This window comes from Mastomys coucha, unplaced genomic scaffold, assembly GCF_008632895.1.
Source record: "Mastomys coucha isolate ucsf_1 unplaced genomic scaffold, UCSF_Mcou_1 pScaffold3, whole genome shotgun sequence".
Lineage (NCBI taxonomy): Eukaryota > Metazoa > Chordata > Mammalia > Rodentia > Muridae > Mastomys > Mastomys coucha.
The window spans coordinates 48,469,769-48,483,799 of record NW_022196909.1 but is presented as its reverse complement, the minus strand read 5'-3'; the positions used below and the strand labels follow the sequence as shown (position 1 = coordinate 48,483,799).

Sequence of the window (14,031 nt, the reverse complement as noted above, 5' to 3'; positions counted from 1 at the left end):
CCCCTCCACTGCCTGCCCTCCTCCACTGCCTGCCCACACTCACTGCCTGCCCTCCCCCACTACCTGCCCTCCCTCACTGCCTCCCTAACCATAGTCTCTTCCTGCCCTTCCCCCACCAGTCCACTCACTGCCCGACTTCCCCAGGGCCCGCCCTCCCTCACTGCCTGACTTCCCCACTGCCCACCCTCCTGCACTGCCCGACTTCCCCAGGGCCCGACCTCCCTCACTGCCCGCCCTCCCGCACTGCCTGACTTCCCCAGGCCCATCCACCCCAATGCTGGAGGGTAAGTACATGCATCTCCCTGTTGCTGCCTTTGCTGTTATCAGCACTCAGCTGCCTCAGCCTTCTGCTGTGCTCTGAGACCAAGGAGTCCTCCAGGGAGGGCTTCAGCACCAGACTGGGACTTCTGGGGTTTGTGCGTGGTGACCAAGCAGCTGCCGGGTTCTTGGCCACCCCAGCGTGTAGATGGCCTTCGCTGGACAACTTGGGGCCCTGCAGGGATCCTAATCTAGCAATGGAGCAGTCTCCATTCTGCTCTTTGGAAGAGCCCTGTTCCAGAATGACAGCCCAGAACTGGGGTCTGTCTGTGCTGGGAGTTCTGGCTTCTTTAAATCCCCCAGTTACACTCTGGATGCTTGTGTCTTGACCCCGGGTGTGGGAGAGGGGGCTGCTTCAGACTGTCCAAAGCAGCTGGCCGCGAGGGTCTCCTGCTCTAGCGGGGCGTGGCTTGTGTGAAGGTAGTTGAATTTGGGGGGCTCTGGAGAGCCCTGAGAGGCCTGTGGCAGCTGCTGCTGGTTCACTGCGTTTGCTATCCCTGGACCGCTGGATATTCTGACGACGAAGATTGGCCTTTTCCCAAGGAACCCAACGACCCTAACCAGCAGGAAGTGGTCTATTTTGTTGGCTGAAAGAGGTCTATGCCCCCCCTTTCCTGTCTAACCTTCTTTCTCTCCCACCTGATGTTGAGGGGCTGGAAGGAATTAGGGGGAAAGAGATGTAGCCCTCTATGGGTTACTTCAAACTGATTAGGGTGGGTGTCTTGGGGCAAGTCCAATCTTCCTTGTTAGACTATCCAGCCGTCCAACAATAGCAAACTTAGCAGCAAGGTGGGGTGGGCCGCAGCTGCCGCCGCGGCCACCGCTGCTGCCGCCGCCGCCGCCGCCGCCGCTGCGCCGCCACCGCCGCCACCGCCGCCACCACCGCCACAGGCCCTCTCGGAACTCTCGAATTTATTTATTAATTTTGTTTTTTTTTCGAGACAGGGTCTCTCTGTGTAGCCCTGGCTGTCCTGGAACTCACTCTGTAGACCAGGCTGGTCTCAAGCTCAGAAATCCGCCTGCCTCTGCCTCCCAAGTACTGGGATGAAAGGCGTGTGCCACCACCGCCCGCCAACTCTCGAATTTATAACCTCTCCAGGGTCCCCAGAACTCTATCTGCAGCTGGCAAAACTCACATCTCTCCAGAATGCGAGACAATCCTAGTTAGTGGCTAGCAACAAAGAGAAGCAGCCCCTTATCCTACACCTGGGATTAAAATGAAAACAGTCATACAACATAACTTTTAAAAAAAACGAATTTCAAGATTTCTGTTCCTATATATGAGCACTCTGTCTCATGTATGCCTTCATGACAGACGAGGGCATCAGATCCCACCACAGATGAGCCAATGTATGGTTGCTGGGAAATGAACTGAGGACCTCTGGGAGAGTGGCCAGTGCCCTTAACCCCTGAGCCATCTCTCCAGCCCACATAACTGGACTTTTAAAGAAACCAAAATTCTCACTTCAGGGCTCCTGAGCTGTCTTGGGTCGGGACGTGGACCCAAGTCCTTGGAGTATAGGAAATGGGAGGAACCAAGTTGAAATTGGGGAGTCTTTGCCCAAAAAGATCAGTCAAAGGAGAATGGCTTGTTTTTCACTGTTTTGAGACAAGGTTTTGCTGCGTAGCCTTGGCCGGCCAGCCTGGAACTCAATAGGTAGACCAGGCTGGCCTCAGAGTCACAGGGATCCTCCCATTTGCCTCCCTGGTGCTGGGAATAAAGGTGTGCGCCCACAAGCACAGTAGGGATTGGTGGTTTTGTTCAGAGATGAGGTCTCAGTCTGCCTCACTCGAGCCTAGACCGACCTGGAATGCCTTCTGTAGGACTGACGGACCTGGGATTGCAGACACGATCTACCACACCCAGCTCCTACAGACCTGGGATATGAACCCCGAGTCCAGGGACCAGCCTGACCTCCCCACCCAACCACTTGAGAGAAGAGAAAGGTCAGCCATTTCACTTCCTCTCTCTGAAGTTCATGATAAAGCCATTCCCTGTTCACAGACCTGACTGTGAGAAGCCAGGTCACTTCCTCCTTTCTTCCACTGCCGGGATGCAGCAGCCAGGCAGGGTCCTTCGGCCTCCTCCTTCATTCCCTCTGCCTGCCCCTGTGCCCTGAGAAGGCTCAACATTCTACACACACACAGACACACACGCACACACACAGACATGCACACACATAGGCACACACACGCACACACACACAGACACACATGCATACACACGTGCGAGCACACACACAGGCACACACACGCGTGCACACACACAGAGACAGACACACACACGCATGCAGGCGCACACACACGTACACACACAGACACATGCACACACATGCGCGAGCACACACACACACGCACACCTGTGCCATGCTCTTTTGAGCCTTGTGCTTATGAGATACTGAGGAAACTTACCAGAAGGGGACGGGGACTCATCGCAGCCCTCCTTCGGGGGACCTGGTCCTTGTCCGGATGCCATTTTTCAGGTCTTGGTGGAGACCACCGTCACTTGTCACCTGCAGAGACAGGTGAGAGAAAGCAGAGGTGAGCCAGGGGGTGGTGACTTATGACTTTTAATCCCAGCACTCCGGAGGCAGAGGCAGGCAGAACTCTTGAGTTGGAAGCCAGCCTGGTCTACATAGTGAGTGCCAGAGAGGATAGACACCTGTCTTAAGTAAAAAAAAAAAGGAGACCTCAGAGTGGTTGTCCTGGTCACCACAGAGCGGGACACCCCACTTCCTCAACTGTCAGGAAGATCTTGCAATCCTCTGGGACTGAAGTTCTGCCACCGTGAGGGGGCAATTTGAATTCAGCACCTGGTTGCACCCCTCAGGGAAAACACGAGGCCCATTGAGGCAGCCAGGGAGAGACCAGAGAGGTCAAGGCCTTGAGGAGGCTGTGACACAGATTCGGTCTTTCCAGTCACTCGTGGACAGCATGAAGCTGCTTTCAGAGGTGCACGCGCATGCATACGTGTATTTGTGTGTGTGCACGTGTGTGTGGTGTCCTTCCTGGTGTGCATGTGTGCGTGTGTGCGCGTGCACATGTGCGCTCGTGTGTGGTGTCCTTCCCGGGGTTTCTGAGGCCGCCTGCCCCTTCCTCAGCCTGATACCTCCCAGCCAGGAAGGTCTTCCTCCAGGGTCCACTTCCCCATGGCTGGCAGGACATGCTTGTTTTCCAACAGGGCCTTTTGGGCAGCAGACTCTACCACAGACTCCGGCCCCTTAGGAGAACTCTGCTGTGTTGTGTGTTGAGAACTCCCATTACTGCCTGGATGTGATGGGACATGGTTTGATTCTAGCGTTCGGGAGACAGAGAACCCTGGCAGTTTGGTCTATATACGGGGTCCCAGGCCAGCCAAGGCTATATAGTAAGATCGAGTTTCAAAAAGGAAAAGGAGGAAAGAAAGAACAAAAGAAAAGTCCCACAACACAGGTGTAGCCTGTGCCTCTGTGCCTTTTTGACAGATTGGGAAAATAAGAGCAGAAAGATACCTGGGCCATGTGGCTAGAGAAAGACGTTTGTCTTGAAGAGTGATTGTTTTGTTTTTAACATATATATTAAACATATATAGTATGTGTGTGTGTGTGTGTGTGTGTGTGTCTGTGATAAAATGTGTGTGAAGGTCAGGGGGCAGCTGGTCACTTTTCGGGAGTGAGTTCTCTCCTCGCACCACGTGGGTTCCAGGGATAGAACCTGGGTTGTCACACTTGGCCACAAGCCCCTTCACCTGCTGAGCTATCTCACTGGCCCAGACTTTTTTTTTTTCCCTGAGACAGGGTTTCTCTGTGTAGCCCTGGCTATCCTGGAACTCACTCTGTAGACCAGGCTGGCCTCAGAAATCCACCTGCCTCTGCCCACTGCCCGGCTTTTTTTTTTTTGGAGACAAAGTCTCAGGGCTTATTTCATAGTTTGTCCCCCAGGGCATCTCTCCCTCCGATCACTGCTTGGAAGTAAGCTGGGGTCCCTCACAGCCTCCCCATTGTACCTCATTGCTGCTGCACACCATGTGCCAGATCACACCATACTCTTTGATGCTAACTGTCTTCTTTTGGTTATTGGTTTATCCGTCTGCCTGCCTGTCTGTCTGTCTACCTACCTATCTATTTATTCATTTCAGACAGGTTCTCTCTAGGCAGCCCCAGGAAAGTCTCGTACCCTGACCCTCCGGACTCAGACATTGGCTGGCTGGTGTTAGGGGTGTTCTCTGCCATGCCGCGCCCAAGCCCGTTTTCCTCTTTGACCTGTCTCTCAGAGTACACAGTTCCTGAGGCGAGATCTTTCACTTTCAGTTTGCACCCCTTCCAAGAGTCCCACCCCTTTCTAAGCTGCCTCCATCACTTCAGGAAGCACTTTGCCCGCTGGAGAAGGCTTTTAAAAGTTACTCATGCCCTCTCTGAAAAGGGTGGGGAAGGGCCAGTTCCCCTTCCCCTCCAGCTTCATTGATGGAGACAGGGTGAGCCGACCCTCCTCTTGTCATCCCTGGGAGCCAGGCCTCATTAAGACAACCCTCTGCTTGGCATAGTCTACCCAACAGCTCCTTCCGGGGTAAAGCGCGCTTCCTGATACCTTGTAATCCCAGGCCAGTAGGACCAGGGATCGATGACTCCATCCAGATCTCCCCACTTCTCCAAAAAAATAAAATAATAATAAACCCACCCTGGAGGCTTACTGTTGGAGAGTTGGTAAAGTCTCGGAAAGGCCCCCCTCAGCCTGTGCTGCCCTGGGCCATCTGGCCCCCATCCGAGTGGCCTTGACTTCCCATTATGTCTACTGGCTGGGCTCAGGATGCATGCTCCTCACAGCCAACACTAGGCTGTGCCTAGGTTTGTTCTGGGGGAGGAAGGGGTCGTGGGACAGCAGGAGGTATCAATTGTACAATTTCTGTCTCTGTTCATGACCTTGACCCTCCCCTCCGTCCAGATAAATAAAGTCCCAGTTGCCTGGCGGCATCCAGGGACACCAGAGCCCAGGCAAGAAGAACCGCTTTCTGATGTATAGCCAGAGGCCCTGTTTGGGTCATGCCTCCAGCCTGGCTTTAAGAACCACCCAGGGAAGCCACATCAAGGACTTCCCTCCTTACCGGGTTGCCCATAGAGCTTTCTGCCCCACCCTGGGCCAGAAATGCCCGGGATTAGGAAGATGGGGTTTGGCACTGGCCGCCCGTGTACCTGAATGACTCTGCTCCAGATGTGGGCCGGCTCAGCAGTCCGAAGACAAAGATCCCCGAAGGGCTGCTAGCTGCTTCCAGGGGCCAAGGTTTCAGGCCTGACTGCCAGGAACTGGTATCAGTGAATTCATGGTGCTGGATGCCGCCTCGGGTCGCCTCTTGGCCCAGGAAACCTCGCGACTTTGTGACCATAGAGGAGCTAGTAGCTCCCGGCAATGATCAGCTCCCTCTAGAGGAAGTTCTCGGTGGCCGCCGGATGCAGCCGGATGCAGCCGCACGGGGAGGCTGCTGCTTGGAGGAAGGTCCTCAGCCTGGCCTGGAAGTAACTACTCCACAGCCATCCCTGCCCGCCCTGTGCCAGCCAAGGGGAAAAGCTTTCTGTTTTCTGCCTTTCCTGCCTCTGATTCCGGGCCTCCTTTTCCATCTTCTCCGTCTAGTCAAAATCAAACCACAAATCAACAACAACAAAACCAGGATGGAGCGGAGGCTGGCAGAGCGAGCGGACCCACAGTCCCAGCGTTCAAGAGGATGAGGCAGGAGGATCATGAAATAGAGGCCAGCCTGTGCTACATAACACCCTGAAAGAAAGGAGGAAGAGGAGGAGGAAGAGGGGGAGGAGAAGGAGGAGGAGGAGGAGGAGGAAGAAGAAAAAGAAGAGGAAGAGGGGGAGGGCTCAGAATTTGTGCTGTCCTAGATCCTTGCAAGCTGCCGGGCCTCAGGAACTGATCTCAAACCCAGAATACAGGAGTTTGTGTGAATACAGAATACAGGAGAGTGTAAAGTCCTGTTCTTAGCATCTGCACAGCCCTCCCGCCCTCCAGCCTCCCTGTTTGGCCTCAGCCAGGCTTCCACAGCCTGTGGGTTGTGTCTCATCATCCCTCAATCTCTAGCCTTCCTCTGAGGCTGCTGAACTGGACCCTGGGTAGCTCCTTATACCTGCTCTCCTGCTTCCAGCAGCAACCCCCCACCCTCCCGCCCCCGCCCCCAGCCTCCAGCCTCCAGTTATCCTCCCCCCACCCCCTCTTTGCCTTCTAGAACTCCTGGAAGTTTCCAACTGGAGGTTTCCACTAGCAGTTGGTCCCGGGCTGGCTCCCATGACTTCTTCCTGAGTCAGGGTCCCTCTCAGGATGGCAGCCCAGGCGCGGACCCCTCGTTCACACGTCTTAGGCTGCTCCTCCATGCTGCACTTTGTCCGAAGCCTGGTGGGGAGGAAGGGCAGTTCTAAGAGTGCTAACAAGCATCTGACCAGGAGCCAGCCCAGCTCCTCACAGGAGCAAGGTGTCGTCGGCTCCCCAGGGATGGGCCACCAGGGAGATCCTGGGAGGAAGGAGCCCCAGCCCAGGGTCCCCTCTGTAGCTTCCTCTAGTGGGAAGAGGGAGCCCCAGCCCGGGGTCCCCTCTGTAGCTTCCTCTAGTGGGAAGAGGGAGCCCCAGCCCGGGGTCCACTCTGTAGCTTCCTCTAGTGGGAAGAGGGAGCCCCAGCCCAGGGTCCACTCTGTAGCTTCCTCTAGTGGGAAGAGGGAACCCCAGCCCAGGGTCTCCTCTGTAGCTTCCTCTAGTGGGAAGAGGGAGCCCCAGCCCAGGGTCCTCTCTGCAGCTTCCTCTAGTGGGAAGAGGGAACCCCAGCCCAGGGTCTTCTCTGCAGCTTCCTCCAACCCAAGGCTCAATGCCTTTGGGCAGGGCACTGGGGACTCGGGGTCCCAGACCCTCACCTCCAAGGATGTCCCGAAGCTAAGGGCCCAGGGGGTTGAGGGAACATCAGTTCCTACCAGAGGCGCTTGGGAGGTTCTGGAGTACCTGCCTGAGAAGAAAGAGGAGGAAGAGCCAGCAGGGGAGGTCTCTGGGGCCTCAGACAGGTGAGGGCGGGGGCTGGGGCTGGGGCTGGGGCTGGGGTTGGTGGGGTAGCCTGATCTAGATAGAGCAGAAAGAGGATGCTGGCGTGAGGGGCCGTGAATGGAAGCCCATGGCTGTGAAGGGTTGGGGGAAGGGGTCCTGAGTAATGAAAGCCATGAGGGACAGTCAAGGGTCCCAAGTGGGGTAAGGGTAAGCAGATAGGACTGTATAAGGGTGGCTGAACTGTGGGGTGACCACCAAACAGGAAGCTGAGGTGTGGCTTAGGGGTGGAGCACCACCTGCCTAGCTTGTTCCAACCCAGGCAGGCCCTGGGTTTAGTCCCCAGCACAACAAAACAACCAGCCGGGCAGTGGTGGCACACACCTCTAATCCCAGCACTTGGGAGGCAGAGGCAGGCGGATTTCTGAGTTCGAGGCCAGCCTGGTCTACAGAGTGAGTTCCAGGATAGCCAGGGCTATACTGAGGGGAATCCTGTCTTGAAAAAACAAAAAACAAACAAAAAAAGAAAAACAAAACAACAGAGTATTCTAGAAATGAAGAAGGGTTGCACTGGACAGCAGTGTGCTGAGGTGGGCCCTGCTCCAGCCTGCTCCAGCCTGCACCCCTGGTTTCCTGCCTGGCTTTCTCTCCCACTGGTTTTAGCAGCTCCTTGTGTAGAAGGTGCCTAGCTCCCCACAGCCTATGTCCCCCAGAGGTGGTAGGAAAACCCCTCTGTTAGATACCCCAGGGAACAGAGCAGGTCCCTGAAGAGAGACTCAAGGTAGACTGGGCTTGGCCACATCTGTGGGTGTCCCCCCCTCCCTTCCCCCCACCTGACTGACTGACTATAGCTTTGAGTTTAGGGACCACTGCGGCCAGGCCCTGGAGGCGGAACAACAGTGGGTTCCCGGAACACTGGCACTCACCTCTGGGGCCTTCATCAAGGAGGAAGAGGATGAACACTGCCTAATCGACTTTGGTAAGGATGCAGGTGGGAGGGACAGAGGGGAGGGGACCGGGGGTGGGGAGCCCAGGAGGACAAGAGACAAAATCCATCCGAGGTTGGAACCCCACTTGCTTCACGCCGTGTCGTGTGACAAGTGGAGCATTGCTCAGTGTCTCCGCCCACTCTCCCCACCCACAAAATGGAACCGGGCAACACTGGCCTCTGATGTGCCTTGCAAAGATCAGTGAGGTGCCAAGGGCTAGAGCATGGCTGAGCACATAGTAGGGCCTGGCACACAGCAGGCATCCGGTCAAACGGAGCAAGAGAACTGAGTTCAAGGTCAGCCCAGCTTCTTCAAGGTGCTGTGCTGCAGGAAATCTGATCACAGGGTGAACCCCAAGATTGTTTTATTTACTGAACTAAAAAAAAAAAAAAAACAAACCTGTTTCTAGAGGTGGTATGACGCAGCCGTAGCACACATCTTTAATCCCTCTGGCCGGGATATAGACAACCCCTCAGTACACACCTTTAATCCCAAACAATGAAGGCAAAGTGAGCTTGTGGAAAGGAGCAGCTGTGTTTGAAAGTGATGTCTAATTGAGTAGCAGACAAAGTGATGAATCAGAGAAAGATTTGACAGAATGGGATCTGCCCAACTCAGGAGAAGAGAGAGGAAAGGGAAGCTACCTGAGGGGCAGTGGAGAGAGAGAGGGAGGCGGTTTTAGCTGGGAGGGTCGTACAGAGACAGGTTGAAGAGAGAACAAGCTGGACAGAAGTGAAGACAGACCAGACGGACCAGAGAATGAGAATGAGCCAGAAGATTAGAACAGATGTCCGTATTCTGAGACCAGGAAGAGCAAAAAGTCAGAAGCTGAGACAGAAGCCAGAATGAAGCAGCCATCTTGGAGAGGAGTTTGAGCCAGAACAGCTGACTTGAACCAACCAAGCCACAACTCAGAAAGAATTAGAAAGGGTGAGCTTATTCAGCAGCGAGTCTCAGAGGCTGAAAACATCCTAGGCCTAGATTAGATTGCACGGCGGAGCTAGAAGCTTCATGGGCTAGGCCGAGGTTAGCAGACAGGCAGTAAGCCTCGGAGACGACAGACAGTTACATCCGGAGAATCAAAGTCACTTGTACAGTGATACACTTCTCTCTACAAGAAAGACAGTAATGGCAATAACAAAGCTAAGCGTAGCCGTGCACATCTGGGATGGAGGTCGGAAGGTCAAGAGTTCAAGGCCAGCCTTCGAGGAGGCCTCTCGAGAACACAGAACAACAAAACCACAAAAAGTAATAGGACCGGGGGACACCACGGGTCTTTAGGGTAAAGGACACTACCGCCAAGCCTGGGGCCTGAGCTTACTTTCCTGGACTCGAGTGGTGAAAGGTGAGAAGTACTCCTGTACACATACCCACCCTCCCCAGCCCCTGCTCCGCCCCCCCCCCACACACACACCGGTCGCCGGTCAACTAGCTGCCGCCATCCTCAGAGGTCCCCACCTTCACAGGAGACCTCAAGCTGTCCTCTTGCAAAGTGGGGTCCACCCCGTGGAACTACCTCCTAGGCTTGTACAAGCAGCTCCAGAAGTCAGCCATGGCCAAGGTCAGTGGGGCTGGGTCCCCTCCCACTCCCCACCCCCGTTTCCTGGTTTTGGGAGGAGGGGGGTCACGGACCTAGAGTCCTGACCCCCTACCACCCCCGCACCCCACCCCACCCCCGCACAGGCTCAGAGACCAACCACGCCTCCGTTGGCTCTCGAGGATGTATTGCCCCACGAGGAGAAAGGGGAGAGAGAAGAAGCGGTGGATGAGAGCAACCTCAAGTGGTGCGCCCCGCGCGCCTCCGCCGACCAGTCGCCGCTGCAGAAGAGGTTCAGGTCCACGGACACAGTGGGTAAGCGCGTGGAGCCGACACGCTCGCTCGGGCCGGTGGCCTTAGGGAAGAAAGGCGAGCCCTGACCACCAGGTGGCAGCAGAAGACGCACGATGGACGGGCTCTCGAATGGCGGCGGGTCTGTGGACCCGCACACCTAGCTGGGACTCCCCGCCCCGACCCCACCCAGCTCCAAGCAGAGAACCAAGGCTTCTGAGTGCTTGCGGGGGAAGGGTGCCCTCCCAGATGCAGATGGGCTTTCGCTTTGCTTAGCGCCAGACAATAGCAGTCGGCTCCTTAGGCCTGAAGAGGTGGAGGATGCGAGTTCAGTTCCCGGGTCGGGTTTCTCCCCACAGCCTGTGACTCCAGCTTCAAACGATGCCCACACCCTCTTCTGGCTCCCTTAGGCAGACGTGCACAGATACACACGTTAGGGGGGAAAAACAGTAAAGACAATAATAGCAAAAAATATCCCCAAAATACTGTTTATGTTTACATAGCCGTGACTGGGGAGGGGATCATTCTTTTAAAAAAAACGTGAATGGACACTTCTGAAGTGGCTGCCATTAATAACTCCACCGACAGCATGGGAACCGAAGCACAGAGCGGTTGGGTAACTTGCCCAGGTCACACAGCCACTAATGACAGAGCTGGGACTTTGTCTCAGTTGGGGGCAGTACCTTCCTTGGCCCGCCCTGCCCTGGAAAAATGAAGTGTGAGAGAGGCCGTGGCTGGCTGGCATCAGGCACTTGAAGGCTTTACAGACCTGACCCAGATTTCAGAGCCCCGAAGCGGGTGGCACGCGTTAGAGACTTCCTGGGCTCTGCCCGTCCCACACTCTGGAAATGCCGGGATCGAAAACTCCATCTCTCCTGAACAAATGCTCAGTCACATCGAACCTGTGGCCTCGTTTACCCACACACCACACACCAGCCTGCTGACCCGCAATGCAGAGTCCTCGGGGCGCCAGAACTCTCCCGTTCAGCCCCGGAGACACAGCTTACGAAGATGGCACCAGCTCCCACACTGTCCCCCTCTTTAGACTCTGATCTCGAGCTTAGGGAACTTCTGGACAGTAGGCCACCTGTCGGGGTTCTGCGACCTCCCTCCTCAGGTCCAGATAACTTGTTTGAGAACCTCACAGAGTTTAGAGTTTGAGGGAATCTGTTTTGGTTTTTTGTTTGTTTGTTTGTTTGTTTTCTGAGACAGGGTTTCTCTGTATAGCTCTGGCTGTCCTGGAACTCACTCTGTAGACCAGGCTGGCCTCTTAACTCAGAAATCCGCCTGCCTCTGCCTCCCAAGTGCTGGGATTAAAGGCGTGTGCCACCACTATCCGGCTCCAGGGATCTCTTTCTTTCTTTCTTTCTTTCTTTCTTTCTTTCTTTTTTTTTATTGTTTTAAACATGCTCACTAAGTTGTCTGGCTAGTGATCCTCCTGCCTCAACCTCTTGAATGGAAAGCCCCTGTGTTCTGTCCCAGTTTTTCCAAGGACCAGCCTGCCCCGCCCCGCGCACCCCCCTTCCCGCAGAGGAGTTGGTTGCCATCAGCACTCCAGGAAACCTGGTGGCTCTGCTGGTCTGTGGGTGCCTGAGGCGATATGCCAGGAAGAGGAGCAGACAGCAAGTCCCCCAGGTCCCCAGGGCCCACAGCCCGTGTCCTTGCCTTGAAGGTTTCGTGGAGTCGGAGCTGAAGAAGATTCTGGCAGTGCAACGAGAGGCTCGCCTCTGGAAGGTGGGCAACCCCGAGGGCCGGGAACTGCTGACCCAGCCAGACATCACGCTGGAGGAGGCTGGCATGGTGAATGGCCAGGTATGCCCGACACAGACACACACACACACACACACACACACACACACACACACACACAGCAGCGCTGTCCCGTTTTGTCTTGTTTTTGTTTGTTTGTTGATATGGTTTTGCTTGTAGCCCAGGCTAGCCTCACTATGTAGCCCAGGCTGGCCTTGGGCTTCTGTCTCTCCTGCATCTACCCTCCCCAGCGCCGGGATTACAGATGGGGAGACTCATTAGGATGGGCAAGCCCTTGAAGAATGTTGTCCTTCTTGTGTTCTCCCTCATTCCCACCAAAGCCTGCAGACACACAGAAGGAAAGAGCCAGGGCTCACAAGCAGACTTTAGCCAGGCTTTCCTGCCGTGTCATGTTGACTTGGGTCTTGGCAGGGCAGCAGGACTCGGACAGTGCTGGGGGACTTGAATTCCTGGCTTGACTCCACCAGGAATTCACACCTGCTGGGCTGAGGGTACACTAAACCTGCCCTCACACCCATGCCCCAGGACCCCCTACATCCCTAGCCACAGAACCCGTGTGGGCATTTAATTTTCCCTTCCTACTGAGAGGCTCCGACCCAGGGGCCTGTCCTCTTCCAGGGCCTTGACATCCTGGGCTCAGGGTCGTGGGCTAGCATTGACGGCACCAAGAGACTGGGGAGTTTTCTGACTAGCACGCGTACCCCGCCCCAGGCCTCTCTTTGGAGGCCAGAGCTACATCCTCAACACCTCCTCCTATAGCAAGTGTTTCAGAATCCTGTGTCTCCCCACCTCTTCCTTCTCCTTAGCCCTTAGGACAGGACCGGCCCCTCAGCTTTTGGGGAACGCCAGGGCCCTGGGGGAATGAATGTTCATCAAGGCAGCGCCATTCAGCTAGAAGAAAGTCTACAGAATCCCCTCTCCCCCACCCCGCACTCCCTGACACCCCAGGACAGAAGCAAAAGGGAAGGGAGGAACTGTCAGGGGCTCTAGCCGCCAAGGGACCCAGAGGTCTAAGGAGCAGTGTTCCTACGTCACCAGGGTAGCTGGCTCAGTGTCAGCAAGCCCGGGCCAGCTCTGGGGTGGTGGGGAAGGTCTAGAAAAGATGGCTTGGGGGAGCAGCGGGATGGGGGCATGCAGGGAGAATAGTGGGAAGGTTCGGAAGGCACCGCAGGGACTATCTTCTCTCTTGTCTGCCCACAGCATCTGCTCCTGGAGGAGATAGACGAGATGGGAAACTGGCCCCCTCCGGAGTGAGGCCGGTGCTGGCAGGAGCCCACCGTGCCCACGCTCCCGGGACCCCAGTCCAGCGTGTGCCTCTTGGGACACACTCAAGGAGTCCCTGGGGCCCTGGGTTTGGGGATGAGCAGCATCCTGTGTGTGTGCGATGGGCCTGCCCCAACACCGTCCTCACCCGTCAGACTCCTGCAGATGATGTTATTAATAAAAGCTTAGTTTGACACGCATCGCACCACCTGGGCTATCTGTCCCCAGACCCTGGGGTGAGCCGGCTTATTAGGGTTCCCAGTCCCCAGTTTGCGTCCACAGAGCAGCTAGTGTGGAGGCCAAGGCTGGGCTCCAGGGGGAGGGAAGGGAAGGATGGCTTAGGGCTAACCTAGGGGTGCTGCCGGCCAGCAAGAAGGAGAGTCCCCAACTTCCCTCTCTCCCAGAATTCCCAGGCTACACTGTGTCCTCACCAGGAGGATCCGGGAATTCTCCGGGGCAGGAAGCTCCTGCCCAGGCAGCTCTGGACAAAGCCAGGAAAGGGGCCCTGAACTGTGGGGACCAGGGAGGGCGGCTGGGGAGCAGGCGAGGAAGGGGGGACCCTGAAGTTGGTGTGTGTTCTAGCTTGCCTTTCTGTTGCTGTGATAAAACACCAGCCAAAAGCAAGTCAGAGGGGACAGGGTTTATTTCATCTTACAGTTTAGAGCTAGTGCATGGCAGAGAGAGAAGTCAGGGCCGGAGCTCAAGCCAAGAACTGAAGCAGAGGCCATGGAGGGCAAGACCGTCGTGGAGGGGCAGCATTGAACTGTCTTCTCTCTCTGACTTGTTCAGCCACCTCTTTTCCTATTTTTAAGATTTAATTTCTGGGGAGGCAGAGGCAGGCGGATTTCTGAGTTAGAGGCTAGC

The 14,031-nt window shown here is 55.8% G+C and overlaps 2 protein-coding genes across 4 annotated transcripts in view; one reads left to right on the top strand and one right to left on the bottom strand.

Moving 5' to 3' along the window:
- The window catches only part of Bak1 (BCL2 antagonist/killer 1), a 10,418-nt gene extending 4,358 nt beyond the window's left edge, over positions 1-6,060 (bottom strand). The window contains exons 1-2 of one of the 2 annotated variants that reach the window (XR_004112388.1): positions 5,487-6,060; positions 2,731-2,831 (exon numbers count right to left, since the gene is read on the bottom strand). Coding sequence is in view for 1 of the 2 variants with exons in the window: in XM_031347970.1 (XP_031203830.1) it covers positions 2,731-2,794 (64 nt within the window). In the remaining variant the exon portion in view is untranslated. The remainder of the gene's footprint in view (positions 1-2,730; positions 2,832-5,486) is intronic. The other variant, XM_031347970.1, reaches the window with a different exon arrangement.
- A 470-nt stretch (positions 6,061-6,530) lies between these two features.
- Positions 6,531-13,368, top strand: LOC116075028 (gametogenetin-binding protein 1-like). 2 transcript variants are annotated; one of them, XM_031347969.1, is made up of 6 exons: positions 6,531-7,340; positions 8,181-8,296; positions 9,773-9,867; positions 9,990-10,158; positions 11,807-11,946; positions 13,105-13,368. In XM_031347969.1, exons 1-6 carry the CDS (start codon positions 6,613-6,615, stop codon positions 13,156-13,158), a joined length of 1,302 nt encoding a protein of 433 aa, XP_031203829.1. In that variant the 5' UTR covers positions 6,531-6,612; the 3' UTR covers positions 13,159-13,368. The 2 variants fall into 2 exon arrangements, with proteins under 2 accessions (XP_031203829.1, XP_031203827.1); XM_031347967.1 differs by having other exon boundaries at positions 8,169-8,296.
- Positions 13,369-14,031: the final 663 nt, after the last annotated feature.

Coding starts and splice junctions, on each gene's coding strand:
- LOC116075028 (XM_031347967.1), top strand. CDS start 6,613: ATGGCAGCCCAGGCGCGGACCCCTCGTTCACACGTCTTAGGCTGCTCC. Junction 7,341..8,168: donor GTCTCTGGGGCCTCAGACAG/GTGAGGGCGGGG, acceptor GACTGACTATAG/CTTTGAGTTTAGGGACCACT. Junction 11,947..13,104: donor CTGGCATGGTGAATGGCCAG/GTATGCCCGACA, acceptor GTCTGCCCACAG/CATCTGCTCCTGGAGGAGAT.